Genomic DNA, 26,667 nt, shown 5'->3' on the forward strand with positions numbered 1-26,667 from the left:
TCTTTTTTTTTTCCCCCGATGAGAACCGAAAATATTTCATGCTATTGTAAGAAGGGCCCTTCTTTGACCAAAAACAAAGTGGGGGCCGCCCTAGATCCCACCTCAAATTACGCTTGGCTACCGAATCAAGTCAACAGAAAGACACAGCAAGGCGGCACAACTTAATTTAATCTTGTTATATTTTGAATTTCAAATTAAAAATAAGGATAGTTTGGACCATGCACTTTTATTTTAGGATTTTTTAGAGGGGCTATAAAAAAAGATATTTTACATATTACATTTTAACGCTTGCTTTTGCTTTTACTCCGAAATCTTTTGTATTTTACTTCTTCTTATTAGATCTTTAGATTTTTTATTGTGCACTTGTACTCGTTATTGAAGATAGTGAAACCCTTCTCTCTCTTGTGATTTTTCCCGTTTTGGATTTTCCTCTTGTATCATATCTCGTGCGTTTTTATTTTGTTTTCATTTTTTGCTATTTCGCACTTAAATTCGCCCATCTCTTAGCGTTGTTTGCAACAAATTGGTACTAGAGCAAAAGAATTTTGGTCTTTTATTCGAGATGGCATCTATCAAGTTTGAAGTGGCACCCTTCAATGGCAAAAACAATTTCGGGCTATGGAGGATCAAAATGAAGGCTTTGTTACGTTAGGAAGGTTCGATTAGAGCCTTAAATGGGAATTACCCCGATGACATGACTACAGCAGAAATCGAGGAGATGGAAAAGAAGGCGCACAACATCATCCGATTATCATTATCCGATAAGGTGCTTCGTGAAATTGCCAATGAAGAAACGATTTCGGGATTATGACAAAAGCTATAAAGTCTCTACATGAAAAAATATCTTGCGACGACATTACTCTTGAAGTAGCGTTTTTACACACTAAAGGGAAAAATTACCAAAAAAGTATTAAACCTATTGCAATTATGCTGATTTTGTCCTAAACTTATTTTTTTTTTCTAATTCAGTCCTAAACCTTTTGCAATTGTGTCAATTCTATCCATCATGCCAAATTTGGCCGATCGGCGTTGACATGGACGTCGGTCAACGCCGACCGTCCAGCGATATAATATTTTAATATTATTTATTTTGAATTTTTTTATTTAATTTTGTTTTTATTAGAAAAAAATAAAAAATAAATAATTTTAAAAAAAATATTAAAATATTGTGTCGCCGGACGGCCAGCGTTGGCCGACGTCCACGTCAGTGCCAGCCGGCCAAATTTGGCTGGATGGATTGAATTGGCACGATTACAAAAGGTTTAGGACCGAATCGGCAAAAAAAATAATAATAATAAGTTTATGACTGAATTGACACAATTACAATAGGTTTATGACTTTTATGATAATTTTCCCCACACTAAAGATGCAAGAAGATACTCTTATCTAAGAACATCTAGATGAATTTAATAAAATCGTAATGGATATGAAAAATCTAAATTTGAAATTTAGTTAATGAAGATCAAACCCTAATTGTGTTATGCTAGCTACCGAGCTCGTATGAGAATTTTGTTAATTCTATGCTGTATGGAAGAGAATTCATAACTCTTGAAAATGTGAAGGCCTCGCTAAATTCCACGGAGATGCGTACAACGTTGAATACGAGTAGTAGTGCGGACAAAATCGATGGCTTAGTTGTTAGGGGAAGGTTGAATCATCGGGATAGACACAGAAATAGTAAAGGGCATTCAAAGTCTAAATCAGGCCAGGACAAAAGAAAAGTTGAATGTTATTAATGTCACAAGTTCGGACACTATAAAAACGAGTGTCTTTTGCTCAAGGCTAAAGGGAAAAAGTCGATGAAGAGTTCTGATTCGACTATTATGGTGAAGGATAATGAGTTTGCTAACGCAAACAACGTTCTTACTATTTTATCTTTGGATTGTTGTATGAACGATGAATGAATTTTAGATTTGGCATGTTCATACCATATGTGCCTAAATAGAGATTGGTTTCACACATATGAGAAATTCATATATGTGGAACCAATGACCACCGCCGGCTACCGCCTATCGCTACCTACGACCACCACTTATCGCCACCCATGACCACTGCCACCCGTCGACCATCGCCCGTCGTTGTCCACTGCAGACCTTTGCTAGCCGTTGCCGCTCTCGATCGCTGGCACTCACCGACCATCCCCCACTGTCAATCACCGCCAACCTCCGTCAGCTGCGCCTATCATCGCTCTCAACCACTGCCACCCTTCGCCAACCGTCAACCATCGCCGCTATCGATCACTGCCCACTGCCGACCTCCACCTGCTACCGCTGGTGGGTTTTCCATCCGAGCATCGTTTGCATAGAAAAATGAGATCTCGGTGATGGTGACAGAAGTTTCACGCATTTAAGACGCACGTGTGCTTCTATCCCCACCAATAATGTCTCTCGTCCCAAGAACGGACCAACATGTCGCCTTCTAGGACGATGACTCGGACGAAAGACATAACAATAATAATACCCAAAAAACAAAAATAAAAAGACTAGAGGAATCGGGAACCCAACTCGTCTTTTAGAATAATAAACATCGGAACGCCATCAAAAGCGCAAAGTCTGTCCGAATTAGCGGACAAGAAGCAATCCGCCGCACGTTTTCTCGTCGGGGGAAGAGAGATGCTCGCCTTTTGCTCGGTCGCTGCAATGTCAAAGTCGGGAATATTCGATCCTGGTCAGGAGGAACCCAATTTGTTCCTCTCGGTTTTTTTTCCCCTTTCTAGTTCCCGCGTGGGGCTGAAGCGCTGGTAGAAATGGTGGACCCGCGTCTGTGCTTCCCATCAAAGATTTTCTTCTCCGAACACAATTGGGTTCCCCAAAGAAAATGGGCCTTGGGCCTCTGGCCCATTAACTAATATGGGCTTTAACATTTGGGCCTTGGGCTTATGCACTGGTGCCGTCGAGGGAGTCCCGACCCCCGCCGGCCCCAGGCAATTGTAAAAAAAAAAAAACTAAAGAAACAAAAAAATTTATAAAAGAATAAAATATCCTTTAAAAAAGTCCACAAACAGCCAAAATTGACCTGATGAAATGAATTGGCACAAATGCAATTATGAGTGAACCGACCAAAAAAAAAAAATTTGGGATTGAATTGCACATTTCCAATAGGTTTAGGACTTTTCTGGTAATTTTCTCAATATCTGGTTACTTTCAAGATTGAGAAAATATTGGAATTTTTTTTTTTGTCAAAAGAAAATTTTGAATTTACTCCGTCCAAAACAATCGGGTTTGAATGAGCCTAACTGGGCAGGTGATGGCCTAAGAAAGAGAAACGGTTGCCGATGGACCTTTTATCTTTTGGTTTACCTACAATACACAAAATTGCCAACAAAAAAAACTAAGTTGATTAGTTTCCTAAATATGGTCTAGAACTTTAGTATATTTGTCATGATTTATTTGCTTATATGGTTTTATCCCATCATCGGAGTTACGAGAAAATTTCCAAAAATGTCTTAAACATATTAAATTTGTGTCAATTAAATCCCAAAGTTTTTAATTTGGCCAATTTAATCCTAAACCTTTTGATGGTTTGATAATATAGTCCTTCCGGTCAATTTTAGATAGAAATTGCCGACATGTATGCCGGCCGTTGCTAACGTGGATATATATATTTTTTATTTTCCGGTTTATTTATTTCTTTTCTTTTCTTTCCCTTTTTCATTGTGGTTGGCGAGGGTCGCCGAGGTTGGCCGGCAGCTATCAAGGGTTGCATTCCTCGCGTGCGATCGCAATAGCCTTGCCTAATTCGGGCGAGGACTACTACCCTCGCTAGCGCTCAATGAGCCCCGACGACCATCACCGTCCACATTAGGAAAAAAGAAAAGAAAAGAAAATAATAAATGAAAAGGTAAGACGAAAAAAATAATCCAAATAATTTTTAAAAATTCTCCATGTTAACTACGGCTGGAATTCACGTTAGCGACTTTCGGCCAAATTGACCTTAAGTACTAAATTAGCAAATCGACTAAATGTTTAGGACTGTTTTTAGTAATCTCCCTAAGAGTTACTTGGGAAAATTACCAAAAAAACCATAAATTTATTGTGTTATCGCCAATTCGGTCCCAAACCTTTTTAAATTAAAAAAAAATTTGTTCACATCAACATCGGTGGTGCCGCATGCATAGGATGGTTGGCATTAACGTAAGTGATTTCCGGCCAAAATTAGTCGGATTGGCTACATTAGAAAAACGTGAAAATATTTAGGACTAATCAGTACAATTGAAAGGTTTAGGACGAATTGACACAAGTTTAATAGATTTATGTCTTTTTTGATATTTCTCTCGGAGTTACTTTATGTTTGTATGGAGTGATAAATTAATACGATAGTCATATACTCCATCACAATGATTGCCCCACACATTCATTCCTTGTGGCCGGAGAGTTGCAATTAATTTAAGTAGGTGATCAAGGAATTGGCGATTATTTCTAGGAAATTAAACTCTTGATGAAGGAAAGTTTGGCTTCTGGCCCCGACATAGGTCACTCATTTGCAATATTTGGTTGGAGCCTTCCCAGTATCACTCTTTCCTACTTGACAGTCATATTAAGGACATCGTGCATCCTTTGAGAATGTATTCCCTCCTTTTGATTTAAATTTGGACGTGAACAATTTCTAGTCGTTTTCATATGTGAGGATTTTCTTTGCAAGTTTACTTATTACATGAAGGTTCTAATTTACCAATTTTTACCCGAAGATGTAATTTGCATTCAAGACACGTAATTGTTGTTAAGATTTGGTGCAAAATCACAATGAAATATAGCGTAAAAATGAGAAAGAGAAATCGAAACACAAGATTTATTATGGTTCACCCTTAAACTAGGATTATATCCCACAATTAGCACCTCTCACATCTCTATTACATCCCTCAATTACAAGCGAAATATATATACAAGCAGCTATTCATAGGTCCAAGTTTATACCACTAATAAGATGTGGGCTAAAATGATAAAAAGCCCTCTGGCGGCTCGGGGGTGCTGTCCTCGCGACCCCCGCCGGGACCGGCCCCCCAAGACCCCCATTGGAGCTGGACCTCCATACTTTTCTGTTGATGGAGAATATAAATCACACCTTAACAATTGCAATGTAGCAAAAAATCCAATATGTTCTCTAAACTAACTAAAGTAGTTATTTTCTTTGAGCATAGACATTTTGATGGACGTGAAAATCGGGAAAAGTACCAAAAAGGTCATAAACCTATTGTATTGATATTAATTCAGTCATAAACCTTTTAATTTGATTAATTTAGTTCTAAATTTTTGCATTGGTACCAATCTAATCTATTCGGCCAATTTTGATAGGAAATTGCTGGCGTGAACGCCGGCGATGCCGCGTAAGATGGCCGGCGTTGATGTTGATATTTTTTTATTATTTTTAAAAAAAAATAATTATTTTTTCCTTTTTTTATTTGAAATTTGCTTTTGGCTGGCGAGAGTCCCTAGAACCCTTATCGGCCCCTCGCCCGGTGGTCAACTAGCCTTGTGCGAGGGCCTTCTCGCCTCCGGCCATCTTGGCCTCGCCGGCCGAGCGCGAGGCCACGAAGGCCGCCGTGTAGGTCGGGCGAAGGCCGCCTAGCCCTTGCCAACGGCTGGGCGGGGTTGGCCGGCCCTTGCCCACGATCTCCGAGGGACGGCCACTCCTTGCCCAGGGCTAGCCAGCCCTTTCCCGCGGTCTCTAAGGGCTGGCCGGTCCCGGGCGGGGAGCCGGTGAAGGCTTCGGTGACCTTCACCGGCCAAAGGCAAATTTCAGAAAAAAAAAATATTTTAAAATATAATTTTTTTAAAAAAATTATATGAAAAAATGTTCACGTCAACTCCAACCGTCCTATGTGATATCGCCGGCATCCATTTCCACAATTTCCAGTCGATTGACCAGATGGACTAAACTGGTACTAATGCAAAAAGATTTATGATTAAATTGGTCCAATTGAAGAGTTTAAGACTAAATTGGTATCAATGCAAAGGTTTAGGATTTTTTTGGTACTTTCCCCATGAAAACCTTCTCAAACCTTATTATGTTGAAGCCACATTTCACCTTTGTGGGTCTGTATATATCTATGGATAAGAGCCATTTGGTTGGTCAAGGATAAAATCACCAAGTGCAGGTTTTTGGCTAAAAGCTCGAGCTATTTTTTGAAAACTAGCTTCATATATGGATTCAATCCGAGTTCTCTTGTTAGATGGTTCAGGTCAATTGACAAACTAAAAGAGAGAGACAACTCTAATCCATCGGTATCCATAGGTGGGAGTTGTAGTTGTATGATCCGACTCCTGAGACACTAATGGACCTCGAAAATTAACTCTCAATATCAATCTCACAAAAGAATTACAAAAAATCTTAATGCGAGATTTTCACGCGCTTCAAGCACAGGATGCAATGCACGAGCACAAGCTATCCTTGGATACTCTTCATGAAGAAAACCCACTTTTTATATACAAAGAATTGGGTCCGAAATAGAAAGCCTACCTAAATTACCTAAATAGGAAACCATGATGGTGGTTTGACTTGGGGACTATTTTCTTTCAACAAACATCTATGAGCTCATTCTTAGATGAAAAAAAAAGAGACGATTAAATCAGATATATCATGGATGGTCATACCTCCACTACAAGCACATAAATCTGAAACCTCATATATAGCTAGAAAAAACAAGGGCAAAAATCGTGCACGGTCTTCTCACCAACTCCAATGGCCATCCAAGTGATGAAATGGGATTAGCAGATTGTCTGGACAAAATAAAAGACTGCAGTAAAATTAGTAGAAAAGCATTTAGAGTACACATCAAATTCCTTGGCAGCCTCATTCATGTTATTGAAAAAAATGAATAATTTGTGCCTTTTCTCACATATAAAGCACCAGAAATAGGTCGGGCACCAGAATTCTATGGTCATGCTCCTCTCATGTCTTTTTGACCATAACTTTTCCAGCTTCACGACCATCTTTCAGCCTAGGGCCATATCTGAATATTCATGGGAAACAACGAAGTCAAAGATGATTTAATGTCTTATGTCTTATGTCTTAGTGGTATACATCCTCCTCCTGAATTCTTCACTTATGAACCTGTAGACTGGAAAGTCAACCTTGCGCTTTGACATAAGTCTACGCATCATTGTCATCGTTATAGTTAGCTTTCAACATAGATATCTTGCAATCTCAACTATTGTTTTGAATGGGAAATACAAACTTATGAAAATTGTTGGCAGATATTGACTATGCCTACGATGATCTTTAGATGCTTTGGTCTAACAAAATTAGGGACAATGACGCAAATAGTTCATGAATAGGGTTTTTGAATTTTTAATTTATTCGATGTGGTTCTTAAATTTTAGTCCGATATGCAATGTCTTTTCTGAACTTTTAAATTATTCAACGTGATCCATGAACTTTTAGTACATATTCAATTTAATCCCTAAATTATATAAGAATGTTAAATGTCATAAATGTAATCCTTCAATTTGAATTAATGGAATGATAGTATTGAACATTTTCTTGTAATTCAAGAACTTGGATCATATTGAACAAATTAAAAGTTTAGGTACAATATTATACATCGAGCCAAAGTTTAGGGATCAATTTATCGTTATTCCAATATATTACTCACGTCATCCAAGTCGAGAAAATTCTTGTGGTCCCATGAATTATCAAACCTGTTTTAAAGTCTCGCTTTCCAGTTTCCACTGCGTCGTCGAAGTGACGTTGGGTGGGAGAGAAAGTCAGCATAGAAAAATCCTTAGGACTTCAAAAATTCTTCTCCACTATTGCATAGAAGAAAAGCTTGTGAGATAACAACTCCAGAATGTCCGTCGAGACAGATTCTGGTACATCCGTGTTTGACCAATGCAACAGATTTAGAAATGTTTTGACACTTCTCCCACTTTTTTGTGTGATACAAAAAATCCTAATTTTTTATCCGCGTAATACATTTACACCAAAATTTCTCTTGTTACATGAAAAACCCCCCCAAATTTTTACCCGTGTATATTTGTCCAAAATTATTTTTCTGACACAAAAAACTCCAAACTTGTACTATCGAAGAAAAAAAAATTGAGGTAAATACGTCACTTTAAAACAAATTTGGGATAAATATATCACATGAAAACAAGTTTTGGTAATTTTTTGTATCACAAAAAAATCTGAGATAAATGTAACACCGTGAACATAATTTAAGAGTTTTGGTGACTTTTTCCCTACTGCTAGTTTACGGAAAACTATCATCTAAATCTAACATGTAGAGTCGATTCCTTTCTGAGTTTCATGAATGACGGAGGAGGAAGGAAGCGACAACCGACTGCATACGTAAGCGGCGGTTCCTCGGATGACGTGAGCCGTCACAACTCAGCAACAGTAGGCGTTGGTCCACGTCGGAATGTACAAAGAGTGAAACAAGAGAAAAGCCAATTGGTGGAAAAGTTAGAAAAAAAGTGTCGTCCGACTGACGTGGGGCCGGGCCTTTGTCTGGCCTTTTCTTCTCGGTAATACAGTGCAGGCACAACCAAAGTTCTCAACTCCGTTGGACTTCTGGTTATGCCCTCCAACCCCGTTACGGAATATTCCATTTGGTCCGTATTTATTTCGTGAAAATTGTGTTCCGAATGTCCGAGACTGAGAAGAGAATGGTTGTCATTTGCGCTTGGTGCCAAAAAATTAGAAGAAAATAAGTCCATAGTGAAAAACTTAGCGACAGACGCTTAGGTGCATTCATTTCGTGAAATATAAATTATTTTTAAATTATTTTTTTAAAGATATCATTTATAATACTTACAAAAATGAACGAAAAATCTATTTATCATCAATAAAAATATTTAGATGTAAATTGTTGTCAATAATAATAATATTTTCAACAATTAAATGTTTCTAATGATACAAACCATCATTTTTGGAGACACGTTTTTAAAATCATTCAATTTTTGCGAGACCGGTCAAACTTCAATCTATGAACACGTCGGAGGTCTTCAGGTGAAAAACCCACCCTCCGGTTTTTGATCATATCCACAATTAAAGTCCTTCTCTTCAAGTTTCACGGCTATAGAAAGTTTGGGTCAACATTCTTTATTTAAATTTATGACTCAAAAGGACCTCGTCATGTTATCTATCTATAATCAAGATAATTCCAGGACTTTTTCTATGTAAAGTCTATTTGATAGTTTACAACTCCAATCCATCCCTTGAAGGATTGTTCAGATAATTGCCGGTCATGAAAAACTTCTGATGAAAAAAAAATCATCTATTCCCCCTTTCTTTCGGGGTCACCTTAAAGATTTAGATCCGTTGCGCTGCGAAAGAAAATTGTATTGAAGTCGCTTTCAAGGCGAAGCATTTTCAGGTGACGGTACAACCTAATCGCTAAGTGAAAGGTTTATCGCGGCCTTCTTTGTGTGTTCGACGTCTCGATCTAATCTTTTATGCTTTTGAGTTGGATTCATTCGAGAATCGAGAGTTTACCTTCGGATCTAAGGTTGTCAATGCACAGAGAAAAACCCTGGAAAGAGGTTACCAGGTTGGGATTAATGACTCGAAAAAGTTTCCTGTCCTAAGAAGCTTTAAGTACAATATTGTCTTAAACGATGGTTCGCAGAAAATGAACCCCCAAAAAGAAAATGAAGAAAATCTGTTTTATAGATACGTTAAACTTTCTCAAACCCAACATTCATGCTTCGTGGGTTTTCCATCCAAGCATCATTTGCAGAAAATGAGATCCTCATAACAGGACTTTCAAACGTGAATATATACGGCAAATACTTGTGTAGATTCAGAAAGGTAGTCGATTACTGATGTGCCAAGTAAAGACGAGGGTTGGGACCCTCGCGAGCGGCTAGCAACAGTCACTAGCCTAGTAAAAAAAGGAAAAGAAAAAATGAATAAAAAATCAAGAAAAAATAAAAAAAAAAATTATCCATATTGAGCAAAGGAATAATTTGACAAATTGTCAAAATGTTAACACTAAATTGGTTAGATTAAAAGGTTTAGGAGCGAAGTTAAAAAAAAAAAAATTCCTCAATTTCCCCGGGAATTACTCTACGTATGTATGAAATAATAAATTAAAACGATAGTCATATACTTTATTACAATGCTTGCCCCCACACATTCATTCCTCATGGGTGGAGAGTTGCAATTAATCAAAGTAGGTGGTCAAGAAGCTGGCGAATATTTCTAAGAAACTAAACTCTTGATAAAGGAAAGTTTGGCTTCCACCTCTAACATTGGTCTCTCGTCATCAAGTGGCCATATCTTTTTAGTGATTCTTGCGGCCAAAAAGTTCGTGTTTAGACTTAGAACCACCCTTCGACCCCAAAAAAAAACAAAAAAACCAAAACTTAGAACCCTCCAGTGAGCACATATTGAAAGTCTCGGACTCCGTTCATTTCGCGAACAATTACTTTCAAAAAGTTATGATCCGAATTTTTTCGCGTTCGTTTCACAGAAAATGGGTGAATAAAAAAAATATTTATCACTCATGGAAAAAACACCTATAAAAGTAAGGAAAATAATTTTCCTCACTTAATTTCTTCACCTTCATTTCCTTTTTAAATATTTCAAATGAAATCAATTTTATAATAGTTTTTATTTTAACATTTTAAATTTTCAATGTTATTATTATTTTTTTGTTTTTCTTTTCTTTATTTTTTTCTTTTTTCCTTCTTTCTTGACCAAGCAATGGCCGGCGAACCTCGAGCTCTGGCTTGCCAGCCTGTGGCAAGGCTCGAGCTCTCCCGCATTTGGTGTCCAGTGACCAGTAGAAGAAGAAGGGAAAAGAAAAAAAAAGAGATCAAAGAAAAATTTTAAAAATTTAAAAATAAATTTAATAATAAAATAAACAATTAAAATTAAAAAAATTATTAAAATGAGTGCACGGAAGAAAATCAAGTCCGATTTTTCATGACAAAAAATATTTTTCAGTTTATTTTTAGGTTTCATTTGTACATCGAAAAATATTGTCTTTTTCCTGAAAAATATTTTCTAGAAACACCTCATTTTCGCAAAATGAACGGAGCCTTAGACTTTGCATTTTCTTTTGATAAAGTTGGAATGTTCCAAAGAACAAATCTTCGGGTGATCGAGCACGGAATTTTTTATCTATCCAAGTCAATCACCATATGTCGAGATTATGAATTACGATATTTATTTTCAGTCATGTCCATATGTAAGCATTTTCTTTGTAAGTTTACTTATTACATAAAGGTTCTAATATACCAATTCTTGCCCAAATGTGTATTTTTGCATTCAAGACACCTATTTGCAACCTGGCAATTATCCAATTCGTCCTCTAAACTAACTAAAACGATTGTTTTCTTTGAGCATAGACATTTCGATGGATATGAAAATCTTCTCAACTTTTTTTATGTTTGCATATATATGCATAGGCATATGCCATTCGGTTGATAAGTCGAGCAGTTTCTTGAAAACTAACTTCACACATGGACTCGATTCAAGATCTCCGGTCCAATGGCTCCGGTCGATTGGCAAACCGAAGGGGTAGAGAGAATCGTAATTCATCAGTATCCCTAAGTGAGAGCTGTAGCTATATCATCCTACTGCTACCAAGACAATAGGAGAACCCGAAAGTTGAAATTGGAGTCCAAAGTACAAATTAAGATGTACCCACATGATTGATTTAGGATTTATATGATTGGATCTTATACAAAATTGGGTCATTAATTAAATCCCGTGTCGACTTACGTGTCCTTCATAAACTTTTCTGAGAGCAATAAGATAACAGTGAAATTAACTGTGAACGCCGACATTTGATATGCCGACGGAGGAACATTTATTGGGTGGGCCGAAGCACCTCGAATGTAGAAGATAAGAGTTTTACATAGTTTTGTAGACCAGTAAACCCTTGACTTGATTGCGTAGCCACAACGCAATTTGAGGTATCATCAACATCAAGGGAGGCACCGGTCGGGAACCAGAACGGCACTGATAGACGGTTTTTTTTTTTTTAAATTTTTTTTCGAACTTCCAGTTAGAAAAAGAATAATTGTGTCATTTTAAAACAGCACGTTTGTTCACAAAAGGATTTCGTTATTATATATTCATCATTTCTAGTTCGAAAAATACCTCTCAATTCGAGGTTTCTTTCTTAAAAATAATACAGTATTTATACTTCAATTATTTCCTTTTAGGAGTTCTTAGAGAAAAATCAGAATTGTTATTTGGTATTTTTATTCATAGATTTTATAGTATCCTGGAGGATTTTTATCAGCAAACGTTAGCAACTTTTGGGGCAAAAAATTCCTTAACGATAATTTTTCTAAGTCCGATTCCGTTCTTTCTAAACAATTTTTCTAACGGAGATTCGAGGGACCTCGTGAAGTATATGACTGTGAAAGCCAAGCGTCATTTTTGTATAGTTTAACAATTACATTGGATGTGTACAGAAAATTCATGGATCATATTAAACAAACTAAAAGTTCATGTATCACATCGCAAATTGAGCTAAAGTTCAGAGATCATATTGAACAAATTGAAAGTTTAGAAATCATATAACACATTATGTTAAAGTTAATGGATCATTTTGTGTCACTATCTCCTACAATTACCCTAAATTTGTTGTGTATTTTGCTTTTGATCCGAATTATTTTTCGTGATTATTTCTTTTTCTACTCCAGCTGGTACAACTTACCTTGTCAGAAATTACCCTTCCTTTGAGTACTCGTCTAGCGATTCGTTAAAGGATTCCCCCAAGGCGGGCGGATTAAACAATGTAACACCGTGTTGTCGCACCCCAAAAAAAGCTATCTCATCCAGCATCAACATCTTCGAAAGTTTGTCTTTGACTCCATATTACGAGGGGAAAAAGAGGGTTGAGAGTGATAAATTCCCCCTTTCCACATCATGCAGTCCATCCTGTCAACGGAACCACGTTCCTCCACATAACCAAATCGGCAACAATCAAGCTCCACTAAATCATATATTAATCAGCAACAATTAGCTCCATCAAATCAGAGACCAGACTTTCCTCCTCTGCATCAATAATCAAATCAGATATTTAGTTTCCATTTGTGATTCCTTAATTGTAGATATTGTTCACCTTATAAAGTCCTATGTATACTGGAGGTTGTATCAATGGAAAAATAAGTACAGAAAAGACTTTTATTCATTCATCTTTCTTCTTCTTCTTAGCGATTTCTTCTTTCTCTCGGTGTCATGGCTCCTAATAATTCTAACACATATCATCGGTATATACAAAGTGTTAATTTTTCACATAGCTTTGTTTCAAAAAATTATGTATAATAAGATTTGTGGATGGTTAAATATATAAATTAATACTTATATACTTAGAATTACTTATTGGAATACTAAATTTTTTTGGGTGATTGATTCAGATTGATAAAAATGTATTGCTGATAAAGAGATTGGGGGATGAGGACGCTAATACCACAGGTGGAGGGTTCGACTTTCGCATTCTATAGAAAGGTAGAGCAAAAGTTAGAGAGATGAGAGATAGATATAGAATTTGTCGCCATTTAAGATTACCTCCATAATTAAATTGGAAATATTTCGGGCAAGTAATTTCTACTTTTCTTGTTGTAGTATTCTGATACACCAATACTTTCACACACTTTACGGATTTCATTTTAAGTTTTCTACTTAAGAATTAAAAGTCACCTTTTCAGAATTCTTTCGATTTATGACTCAAGTAACCTCATGTTCGTGATAGTTTCCAACTTCACTGGTCAGAATCACAAGTCACCTTCTCAGAAAAATGAGAGCGTGGTGACAGAACCATTAGTCCCGAAAGATTGATTTTTAATCTTACTTTTTGGGTTTGCCCGGAAGATAATTATCAAGAATGAGTCAGCAACACCGACTCCTGTTCGTGGCAAAATTCGTGCAAGAAGCTACAGTGAACTTTCGCATGAAGTACGAACTTCATGCAAGATGAAAGCTCTGTCACACTGCACTCTACATATAGATGCACATCCGTTCTATACCAATCAAACCAAATCCATCCGCTCAGCCCCACTCAATCCGTTCTTCACCATCTGAACCCGACTCTTTTGCTAATCCAAGCAGAGCGCCCTTTCGTCATCTCTTTCTGTTCATCCATGTCGTCGTTGAGGCTTTGTAAACCTAGCGAACCAGCGACCGGTGCCGTGCTTGCCCGTTGCAATAGCTTGACCAAGAGTATCCGCCGGCAAAGATGGCGCTTGGCTTTCACGGTCATATGCTTCACGAGGGCTCTCGTCTCTCTGTCAAAACGAGATCTCGGGAAGAAGACGGATCTTTTGCAGTCGCTCTCCTATGATGTCATCGTAGTCAACGTCGGAAGCAATGATTACCCCCGTGGAGGAGATAGCCTTCCGCTTCGAGAAGTCGACCTGAAGATCCTGGGTAACGTCGTAAGAGAGAAACGGTTAGAATCTCTAGCTCAACTTGGCGGCATTAACCACCTCGCTTCCATTCTCATGACAGATCCCGACAATGGCTTGAGCGGATATGAAGCCGAACTCATGCAGCGAACCGATGTTTTCGGTGCGAATAATTGCAATAAGCCGCCGGCAAAGTACTTTCTCAGTTTCGTGCTTACTCCATTCAAAGACATGACCATAATCATTCCCATGGCATCCGACGTTCTGTCTTTAGCATTCAGTATCAAACAACAAGGGGTTAAACAAGGTTGGTATGATGGTGGGAATATAATCGTCACCATTTTTCTAGTCGTCGCCCGCTCTGCTCTCAGCTACTATAGGCAAGGAAGGCTGTTCCAGAAACTTTCAAAAGATAGCAGCAACATAAGAGTGGAGGTCGTGAGAGATGGCAGGAGGCACCCGATTTCCATATTCGATATCGTGGTAGGCGATGTCGTGTGTCTGGAGATTGGTGACCAGGTTCCAGCTGACGGACTGTTTGTGTATGGCCATTCCCTGAAGGTTGACGAGTATAGCATGACTGGGCACAGCGATCACGTCGAAGTCTCCAGCGCGAATCCTTTCTTGCTCTCCGGCACCAAAGTGATGGACGGCTACGGGCGCATGATGGTTGTTTCTGTCGGCGTGAACACCGCGTGGGGCAAGATGATGAGTTCCATGAGCCGTCGCTCAGATGAAGAGACCCCACTCCAAGCCCGTCTAAACAGGTTCACTTCCTTCATTGGGAAGGTTGGGGTGTTGGTGGCCGTACTGGAAATCCTCATCTTGATAATCCACTTCACCGGACACACCCGAGAAGACGAGGGCGGAAACCCACAATTCACCAGCAGGGAGACCAAGGCCTGGGATGTGATGGACGTGGTCGTGCGTATAATTGCCGTGGCGGTGACCATTGTGGTAGTGGCTATACCTGAGGACTTCCCTTTGGCGGTCACTTTGTCGCTGGCCTACTCCATGAAGCGCATGATGGGCGACAATGCCATGGTCGGGAAGCTCTCTGCTTGTGAAACCATGGGTTCTGCCACAACGATCTGCATGGATAAAACCGGGACTCTCACGTTAAATGAGATGAGGGTCACGGAGTTCTGGATGGGGAAAGAAGATGTGAGTGCAGATGCATCCAGAAAAATAGCAGCCGACGTCCTTGTAGTCCTACTACAAGGAACCGGTTTGAACACATCAGGTACAGTCCACATGCGACCCTCTGCATCTGTTCCTGAAATTCTAGGCAGCCCGACCGAGAAGGCCATACTTATCTGGGGCGTTTTCGAATTGGGTATGACGATGGACGAACTAAAGCAAGAATGGGAGATAATCCAAGTCGAGGCATTCAATTCCGAGAAAAAGAGAAGTGGGGTCGCCGTGAGGAGGAGAGGAGAGCAGGTCGTTCACATACACTGGAAGGGAGCTGCTGAGATGATCTTGGCATTGTGTTCAGGTTATTTCAGCCAAAGCGGGACGGTGAATATCATGAACGATGAAGCGAGGTCTGAGTTGGGGACAATCATAAGAAATATGGCAGACAAAAGCCTGCGCTGCATCGCATTTGCCTACAAAAAAACCAAGGGCTCAACGGCTCAAGTTCGTGGGAGACTCGAGGAAGATGGACTGACATTGTTAGGGATAGTGGGGATAAAGGATCCATGCAGACCGGGCGTGAGAAGGGCAGTGGCGTCTTGTAGAAGCGCCGGAGTGAACATGAAGATGATCACAGGAGACAACGCGCACACTGCAAGAGCCATAGCCTTGGAATGTGGGATATTCAATCCCGACGAAGATATCGAGCACGAAGCCATAGTAGAGGGCGTTCAGTTTCGCAACTACTCGCCCGAACAGAGAATGGCAGCAATCGATAAAATCCGGGTAATGGCTAGATCGTCCCCATTCGATAAGTTTTTGATGGTGCACTGCTTGAAGCAAAAAGGGCATGTGGTGGCAGTCACCGGTGACGGCACCAACGACGGGCCAGCCCTAAAAGAAGCGGATATCGGGCTCTCCATGGGCATCCAAGGCACTGAGGTGGCAAAGGAGAGCGCAGATATCGTCATCCTGGACGATAATTTCGCCTCCATGGTGACTCTGCTGAGTTGGGGGCGGTGCGTCTACAACAACATTCAAAAGTTCATCCAGTTTCAGCTCACGCTGAACGTGGCCTCCCTCGTCATCAACTTCGTTGCTGCGGTCTCTTCCGGCAACGTCCCTTTGACGGCGGTCCAGCTTCTTTGGGTGAACTTGATTATGAACACCCAGGGAGCTTTGGCTTTGGCGACGGAGCAACCCACGACTGACCTCATTCAAAAGCCACCTGTCGGACGAACCGAGCCGCTTATCAATAGTGTCATGTGGAGGAATCTCACGTCTCAGGCCTCGTACCAAGTCTTCGTCCTCCTGACCCTACAATTCAAGGGGGGTTCCATCTTCGGAGTGGACGAGAGAGGGAAAGACGCCATCTTTTTCAACTGCTTCGTGCTCTGCCAGGTCTTCAACGAATTTAACGCCAGGAAGCTGGAGGACAAGAATGTATTCGAAGGGATACATAAAAATAAGTTGTTCTTGGGCACCGTTAGCCTGACGATTGTTCTTCAGGTGGTGCTGGTGGAGCTTCTGAACAGGTTTGCCAACACGGAGAGGCTGGACTGGAGACAATGGGGTGCTTGCATCGGACTCGCAGCTTTGTCTTGGCCGATTGGTTTGCTTAGTAAGTGCATACCGGTCTCGGGCAAAAATTAGTCCTTTTTTATTCCCGATGAGAACCGAAAAAAAAAAGTGGGGGCCTTCCTAGGTCACGCCTCAAATTACGCTTGGCTACCGAATCAAGTCAACAGAAAGACACAGCAAGGCGGCACAACTTAATTTAATCTTGTTATATTTTGAATTTCAAATTAAAAATAAGGATTATCTAATAAGGTGTTTCGTGAAATTGCCAATGAAGAAACAATTTCAAGATTGTGACAAAAGCTATAAAGTCTCTACATGAAGATATCTCTTGGACGAGATTACTCTTGAAGTAGCATTTTTACACGCTAAAGGGGAAAATTACCAAAAAAGTCATAAACTTATTGCAATTATGCCGATTCAATCCTAAATTTTTTTTTTTTTTGCCGATTCAATCATAAACATTTTGCAATTATGTCAATTATGTCCATCCGGCCAAATTTGGCTTGTCGGCACCGACATGGACGTTAGCCGGCGCCAACCATCCGGCGACACAATATTTTAATATTATTTATTTTGAATTTTTTTATTTTATTTTGTTTTTATTTTTTTCCCTCTTCATCTTCTTCCTCTGGCTAATAGTGTGCGACTTTTCAATAAATAAAAAATAAAAAAGAAAAATAGTGAGCGACTTGGGAACTCTTCAATGCTAATCTTGTCCTCGCAATGTCCATCGCAAGCGGCTTCAAAATTTACCAATGCCCCGACAATGAACGAAATCCACCTCGCTAGGGGCCGAGGGAGACTTGACCTCGCCACGCCTCGCGCAGCCACGATGAGGCATGCCTCGCCCAGCCATGGTGAAGCCCAATGACAACAAACAAAACACACCCACCAGAAAAAAAAAAAAAAAACCTCAAAAAATGCAAAGTAACTGAGGGAAGGAGAGCAGATTTGTGGTTTTTTTTATTTCTCTTGATTTTTCCTAGACCTATTTACCATGTGCAGATGTCGAAATGGGTTTTGCAGCCGTTGGTCAAGGAAGAAGACGAAGTGGGGAAAAAATTAAAAATAAAATGAAAAGAAAAAAATAAAAAATAAAATAATTTTTTAAAAAATATATATTAAAATATTGTGTCGTCGGACGGCCGGAGCTGGTCGACGTCCACGTTAGTGCCAGCCCGCCAAATTTGGCTAGATGGATTGAATTGGCACAATTGCAAAAGGTTTATGACTGAATTGGCAAAAAAAAAAGTTTAGAATTGAATTGACTTAGGACTTTTATGGTAATTTTCCTCATACTAAAGGTGCAAGAAGATGCTCCTATCTAAGAACATCTAGATGAATTTAATAAAATTGTAATGGATATGAAAAATTTAAATTTGAATTTAGGTTATGAAGATCAAGCCCTAATTGTGTTATGCTAGCTACTGAGCTCGTAAGAGAATTTTGTGAATTCTATGTTGTGTGGAAGAGAATCCATAACTCTTGAAAATGTAAAGGCCTCGCTAAATTCCACGAAGATGCGTACAAAGTTGAATATGAGTAGTAGTGCGGATAAAGCGCGGATGGCTTAGTTGTTAGGGGAAGGTCGAATCATCGAGATAGACGCATAAATAGTAAAGGGCGTTCGAAGTCTAGATTAGGCCAGGACAAAGAGAAAAGTTGAATGTTATTAATGTCACAAGTTCGGACACTATAAAAATGAGTGTCCTTTGCTCAAGGCTAAGGGGAAAAAGTTGATGGAGAGTTCTGATTCGGCTAGTGTGGTAAAGGATAATGAGTTTGCTAATACAAACTACGTTCTTACTATTTTATCTGCGGATTGTCGTATGGGCGATAAATGAATTTTGGATTTGGCATATTCATACCATATGTGTCCAAATAGAGATTGATTCCACACATATGAGAAAGTCATATGTGTGGAACCAACGACACCGCCGGCCGCCGCCTATCGCCACCTACGACCACCACCAACCACCGACCATCGCTTGCCGCCCCTCTCGACTACCGGTACTCACCGACCACCCCCCACCGCCAATCACCGCCAACCTCCGTCGCCCGTGCCTATCATTGCTCTCGACCATCGCCACTCGTCCCCAACTGTCAACCATTGCCACCGCCGGCCACCGCCAACCACTACCCATCGCCGACCTCTACCAACTACCACTAGCCACCCACCATTGCCCTCTGTCGACCACCACCGTCTATTGCTACTCGCTATTGCCGACCACCGCCAACCACCGCCCCTGCCGCCAACCGTCAACCATCGTTGCCCACTGCCACTAATCGCCGCGGCCGGTCGTTGAACATTGCCAACCACCATCGCAACCACCTTCGCCCATCGCCATCGCCGCCAAATCGTTGTCTCCGGTCGCGGGAATAAAAAATAAAAAATAAATTTTTACTTTTAAAATGTAAATAATATTTTTAATAATAAAAATTATTTTCAAAAGAATTTAAAAATTTAAAAATGAAGTAGAAATTTTTCAGCCCTCAACAATAATTTTTTGTAAAAGATTTTGTGTTAATAATATTTCAGAAGTACAAATTTTCAACCGTTATCAAATGAATTTCTCTCATCAAAAATCAACTTTCGGAGCAGAAGTAGAAAAATCAACTTTTGGTTAGAAATAATTTAATCCGAGCATCGTTTGCATAAAAACGTGATCTTGTTATGGTGACAGAAGTTCCACGCATTTAAGACGGACCTGTGCTTCTATCCCGAGGCCCGACCAACGTCTCTCGTCCCAAGAACCGACCAACAAGCACAAATGGCGGGGGGAGAAACAGAGAGAGAAGAACCCAACTTGTCTTTTAGAATAATAAACATCGGAGCGCGAAAAGAAGTGCAAAATCTGTCCGAATTAGCGGACAAGAAGCAGTCCGCCGCACGTTTTCTCGTCGTGGGGAGAGAGATGCTCGCCTTTTGCTCGGTCGCTCCAATGTCAAAGTGGGGAATATTCGATGGAATATTCGATCCTAGTCAGGAGGAACCCAATTTGTTCCTCTCGGCTTTTTCTCTAGTTCCGCGTGGGGCTGAAGCGCTGGTGGAAATGGTGGACCCGCGTCTGTGCTGTCCATCAAAGATTTTCTTCTCCGAACACAATTGGGTTCCCCAAAGAAAATGGGCTTTGGGCCTCTGGCCCATTAACTAATATGGGCTTTAACATTTGGGCCTTGGGCCTATGCACCCAGTGCCGTCGAGGAAGTCCCGACCCTCACCGGCCCTAAGCAATTGGAAAAAAAAAAACAACTAAAGAAAGAAAAAAAATTATAAAAGATTAAAATATGCTTTAAAAAAGCCCACGCCAGCGCTTATAGACCAAAATTGGCCCGATGGAATGAATTGGCACAAATGCAATTAGGAGTGAATTGGCCACACAAAAAAAAAAAAAAAAAGGATTGAATTGCACATTTTCAATAGGTTTAGGACTTTTTTTGGTAATTTTCTCAATATCCGGTTACTTTCAAGATTGAGAAAATATTGGAATTTTGTTTTTGTCAAAAGAAAATATTGAATTTATTCCGTCCAAAACAATCGGGTTTGAATGAGCCTAACTGGGCAGGTGATGGCCTAAGAAAGAGAAACGGTTGCAGAGGGACCTTTTATCTTTTTGGTTTCCCTACAATATACAAAACTGCCAACAAAAAAACTAAGTTGTTTAGTTTCCTGAATATGGTCTAGAACTTTAGTGTACTTGTCATGATTTATTTGCTTATATGGTTTTATCCCATCATCGGAGTTATTGGAAAATTTACACAAAAGTCTTAAACCTATTAAATTTGTGCCAATTAAATCCCAAACTTTTTAATTTGAAAAAAGAAAAGAAAAGAATAAATGAAAAGGAAAGAGGAAAAAAATAATCCAAATGATTTTTAAAAATTCTCCATGTTAACTACGGCTGGAATTCACGTTAGCAACTTTCGGCCAAATTGACCTTAAGTACTAAATTAGCAAATCGACTAAATGTTTAGGACTGAGTTTAGGACTTTTTAAAGTAATCTCCCTAAGAGTTACTTGGGAAAATTACCAAAAAAGCCATAAATTTATTATGTTACTGCCAATTCACTCATAAACCTTTTAAAATTTAAAAAAAAAAATTGTTCACATCAACATCGGTGGTGCCGCATGCATAAAATGGTTGGCATTCATGTTATCGATTTCCGGCTAAAATTGGCCAGATTGACTATATTGGAAAAACGTGAAAATATTTAGGACTAATTGGTACAATTGAAAGATTTAGGATGAAGTGACACAAGTATAATAGATTTATGTCTTTTTTGATATTTCTCTCGGAGTTACTTTATGTTTGTATGGAGTAATAAATTGCTACGATAGTCATATACTCCATCACAATTATTGCCCCACACATTGGTTCCTTATGGCCGGAGAGTTGCAATTAATTGAAGCAGGCGATCAAGGAATTGGCGATTATTTCTAGGAAATTAAACTCTTGATAAAGGAAAGTTTGGCTTCTGGCTCCGACATTGGTCACTCATTTGCAATATTTGGTTGGAGCCTTCCAGCATCACTCTTTCCTACTTGGCAGTCATATTAAGGACATCGTGCATCCTTTGAGAATGTACTCCCTCCTTTTGATTTAAATTTGAACGTGAACAATTTTCAGTCGTTTTCATATGTGAGGATTTTCTTAGCAAGTTTACTTATTACATGAAGGTTCTAATTTACCAATTTTTACCCGAAGATGTAATTTGCATTCAAGACACGTAATTGTTGTTAAGATTCGGTGCCCAATCACAATGAAATATAGCGTAAAAATGAGAAAAAGAAATCGAGACACAATGTTTATTATGGTTCACCCTTAAACTAGAATAATATCCCACAATTAGCACATCACACATCTCTATTAATCACTCAATTACAAGCGAAAAAATATATATAAGCAGCTATTCATAGGCCCAAGTTTAAACTACTAATAAAATATGGGCTAAAATGATAAAAGCCCTCTGGCGGCTTGGGGGTGCTGTCCTCGCAACCCCTACCAAGACCAGCCCCGCTGGACCCCCATCGGAGTGGGACCTCCGTACTTTTATGTTGATGGGGAGTATGAACCATATCCTAACAATTGCAACCTATCAAAAATCCAATTTGTTCTCTAAACTAACTAAAGTAGTTGTTTTCTTTGAGCATAGACATTTTGATGGACGTGAAAATCGGGAAAAGTACCAAAAAGGTCATAAATCTATTGTATTGGTACCAATTCGGTCTTGAACCTTTCAATTGGACCAATTTAATCCTAAAATTTTATGCATTGGTACTAATTTAGTCTATCCGACCAATTTTGATAGGAAATTGCTAGCGTGGATGCTAGCGATGCCACGTAAGACGGCCGACGCTGATATGGATATTTTATTATTATTTTTAAAGAATATTTTTAATTATTTTTTTCTTTTTTTATTTGAAATTTGCTTTTGGCCGACGAGGGTCACCGTAACCCTTGTCGACCCCTCGCCCGATGGCCGACCAGCCTTGGGCAAGGACCTTCTCGCCTCGAGGCCATCTTGGCCTAGCCGATCGAGCGCAAGGCCACCAAGGCCGTTGCCTAGGTCCAGCGAAGGCCGCCTAACCCTTGCCGGCCACTGGAGGGGGCTGGTCGGCCCTTGCCCGCGATCTCCGAGGGCCGGCCGCTCCTTGCCTAGTGCTAACGAGCCCTTGCTCATCGTCTCTAAGGGCTGGCCGCTCCCCGTCCAGCGGCTCATTGGCCAAAGGCAAATTTCAGAAAAAAAAAAAACATAATAAAAAAATATTTTTTTAAAAAATAATATTAAAAATGTTCACATCAATACCGGCCGTCCTACGTGGTATCGCCAGCATCTACTTCAACGATTTCTAGCTAATTGGCAAGATGGACTAAACTGGTACTAATGCAAAAAGATTTAGGATTAAATTAGTTTAATTGAAAAGTTTATGACTAAATTATTATCAATGCAATAGATTTAGGATTTTTTTAGTACTTTTCCTGTGAAAACCTTCTCAAACCTTATTATGTTGAAGCCACATTTCACCTTTCTGGGTTTGTATATGTAGATAAGAGCCATTTGGATGGTAAAGGATAAAATCACCAAGTGCAAGTTTGGTTAAAACTTGAGATATTTTTTGAAAACTAGCTTCATATATGGATTCGATCCGAGTTCTCTTGTTAGATGGTTCAGGTCAATTGACAAACTAAAAGAGAGAGACAACCGTAATCCATCAGTATCCATAGGTGGGAGTTGTAGTTGTATGATCCGACTCCTGAGACAATAATGGACCTCAAAAATTAACTCTCACTATCAATCTCACAAAAGAATTACAAAAAATCTTAATGCGAGATTTTCATGTGCTTCAAACGCGGGATGCAATTCATGAGCACAAGCTATCCTTGGATACTCTTCATGAAGAAAACCCACTTTTGGCTAAAGTACATTAGAAGTTTTAAAATTTATGTACGACGTTCACTTTAGTGCCAAAACTTTCAAAACGATTACGTAAGTGCTAACTCTTTTAAAAAACGATCACTTAAGTGCCGATTTCTTCTGAAAATGATCACTTCGGTGACAACTCCAATTTGAGCTGACTTGGCTTGTAAGAAATCCGACACGTGCTATTTTTTATTAATATTTGAGCTATTGTGTCTCGGTGGAGTTGACATTGAAGTAATCGTTTTAAAAAAAAATGATATTTAAATGATCGTTTAAAAAAAATTGGGACTTAAGTGATTGTTTTAAAAGTTTTAGCATTGAAGCGATCGTTTTTAAAAAAATTTACACTTAAGTAATTGTTTTGAAAGTATCGACACTAAAGTGAGCGCCGTACACAAGTTTTGGTACTTATAGTATACTTAAGTCCCCACTTTTTAAAATTAGAAAAGTTTTCTTGTAGAGCTTAAACTCGAGAACATTTTCGAAGACAGTCCATGCCCATGATGGTGGTTTGACTTGGGAACTATTTTCTTTCAACAAACATCTTTGAACTAATTCTTAGATGAGAAAAGAGGATTAAATCAGATATACCATGGATGGCCATGCCTCCACTACAAGCACATAAATCTGAAACCTCATATATAGCTATAGCAAAAACAAGGGCAAAAATCGTGCACGGTCTTCTCACCAACTCTAATGGCCATCCTAAGTGATGAAATGGGATTACCAGATTGTCTGGACAAGCTAAAAGACTGCTGTAAAATTAGTAGAAAAGCATTTAGAGTACACATCAAATTCCTCAGCAGCCTCATTCATGTTATTGAAAAAAATGAATAATTTGTGCCTTTTCTCACATATAAATCACCAGAAATAGGTCGGGCACCAGAATTCTATGGCCATGCTCCGAAACGGCGACGTCTCGGAGCACGCCTTTACAGATCGAAATGACTTCGTGCTGAGAATCGCCCGAGAAGCCCAAAGGCCCCAAACGACGTCTGGCCTTTCGAATCTAAACGACGTTCTATGCAGGCCTCTCGCGCACGCTTGAAGGGACGACGTTTCGCCTGGCGGATTCGTGCCCAAATCCGATCCGTCTCCAAACGACGTCGCCCACCTTCCGGTCAAAATGACGTCGTACGATCGTTCATGTGGAAGGCCAAAACGACTTCGTGGTCATTTGACCCCAAACGACGTCGCTCCTGATTTCCTTGTATGAACCCACAACGACAGCGTTTTGGCTGGGGTAATGGCCCCGCTTTGGTGCTGCGCAGGACCTGCCGGAGCTCATCACTCTTCGCCGGCGCTTCGCCGGCCATTGCCGAGCTCAACCAAGGTTCCGGCCATTTTCATCAGGTCCTTGCGACCTCTGGGATATCCTCTGGCCAGCGACGATAACCCCCACGACAGCTCAATCAGCCTCCAGTGGACTGCCCAGCTTCGGTCCTCCACGACAGGGACAAACTGACCACAAATTGACCAAAAATTGCTCCAAAACAGCTCATATGGCAGACAAAGCAGCAAACTGATAACCGAATACAACCCATACAGGTACTAAAATCGCTTCATATGGACCGGCCAGAGACGAATTCGGTAAGCGGCTTTGGTGTGCAAAACAGGGGAGGGGAATGAACGATTCGTTTGATACCGGCGAGGTGAAAAAAGAACCACCAAACTACTATAAAAGAGGTCTACTATTGTCAAAGCGACATAGCAACTAGACGGAAGGCTCGCCGGACCGAGGAAATCGGCAGCCTCGGCCCGTCGACCCATCGGTTTATAAAACAGAGCACTGAGAGGGAAAGATAGAGGGACCGACCTGCTCAAAGCTTCCTCCAACGATCTGCGACGATGGTTCGATGATTGGTGACCTCCGGAGCAAGACCCAACCATTGGCGCGACCGATCGTAGCTCCGGACGCTGTTGATTTCCCGATCAAAGCTCTCGGCACCCTCCTCCAACCCTCTCTTTTGCTTCACGATTGAACACAACTGTTCTCTCATTCACTCGCTACTTTTATAGGCTCTCTCCCCTTTCAAAATATCAATCCCCAGCTACAGAATGAAGACATGCCCAGGCACCGCTCACTGCTGGCCGGCGATGGGTGTGCTCTGCTGCGGCGCGGGAAGAGCAGAGAGAGAAGAGAGAAGGAGAAGGAGCTCGGAAGCGGGCCGGCCTCGTGGGTCCGCGCGCAGGCATAGAAGGTGGAGACTGGGCCGACACTCGGCCCATTCGTTAAAGAAGGAGGGATAACGGGCCTCTGTTGGCAGGCCCGTTTGAGCGAGAGAAACTCCTCGGACTGGTTTGACCCGGCCCGATTCGGTCTCCCCAATCCGCCTTTCTTTTATTATAGAAAAAGTAGATAAAACTACATTTAATTTAAATTTTCCCAAATTGGAGAATAAAACGAGAAATAGGCAAATCCAATTTAATATTTCCCTATTTTAAGCCATTAGGAGAAAACAAATTAAATATAGCGGGTACCGACAAAATTAGGTGTCAACCATACTTTGACATCCTACTCTCATGTGCAGGAGGAAATACAGACGGCCCATGGAATTTGACAAACAAGGGGAGCATAGCATACATGCGAAATAAACTTAGGTAGATTCTGACTCTAATATTATATTAGAATGTTCAATCCAAAAACTTAAATTTATTGGTGAAGTGAGATTACACGTATATAAAAAGTATATAAACCCCGTAAATAGAGATGCGATATTTTTTAATGCAACCATTTCCTCATACATAAGGACCTCGAATATTTTATGTAAAGTTGAATGGAAACTTCTCAACAAAGGATAGAAATGAAAAAGAAAAAGGAGAAACTTCTTTTTGAAGAATGACAAGACATATGATTATTTTTTTTTGTCTAGATGACTATAGAGTCACCACGCATATCACGAATTGTTGTTTCACGGGCAGAAAGGCATAACATGACTTGACCTCCTTCTTCATATGCAAGTTGTTTTCATTAACTTCTACTGCAAGGATACAATGAATTTCCGTAGAATAGTACTTTGGATCGCTTGAAATAAAATATTTTTATTATTGACAATGCCTTATGTCTAAATATTTTCATTGACATCGAAAATACTTTTCGCTCTTTTGTTTTCGTAAGCGATATGAACAATTATTTTTTGAAAAATATTTTTCGCGTCAGTTATTTTTCATGAAACAAACGGAGCATTAGTGACTTATGTTTTTCTATCCCGGTTCTATAGAT

At 39.9% G+C, this 26,667-nt stretch overlaps 1 protein-coding gene across 1 annotated transcript; it reads left to right on the forward strand.

Annotated features, from left to right (window-relative positions):
• The first annotated feature begins 14,039 nt into the window (after positions 1-14,039).
• On the forward strand, positions 14,040-17,093 carry LOC115743854 (calcium-transporting ATPase 12, plasma membrane-type-like). The gene has a single exon (XM_030678834.2). The coding sequence runs from the start codon at positions 14,040-14,042 to the stop codon at positions 17,091-17,093; it is 3,054 nt and encodes a 1,017-aa protein (XP_030534694.2).
• Positions 17,094-26,667: the final 9,574 nt, after the last annotated feature.

The sequence above is a fragment of the Rhodamnia argentea genome, chromosome 1, assembly GCF_020921035.1.
Source record: "Rhodamnia argentea isolate NSW1041297 chromosome 1, ASM2092103v1, whole genome shotgun sequence".
Taxonomy (NCBI): domain Eukaryota; kingdom Viridiplantae; phylum Streptophyta; class Magnoliopsida; order Myrtales; family Myrtaceae; genus Rhodamnia; species Rhodamnia argentea.

Bases quoted from the DNA above. Each gene is read 5' to 3' on its own strand.
- LOC115743854 (XM_030678834.2), top strand. From the start codon at position 14,040: ATGTCGTCGTTGAGGCTTTGTAAACCTAGCGAACCAGCGACCGGTGCC.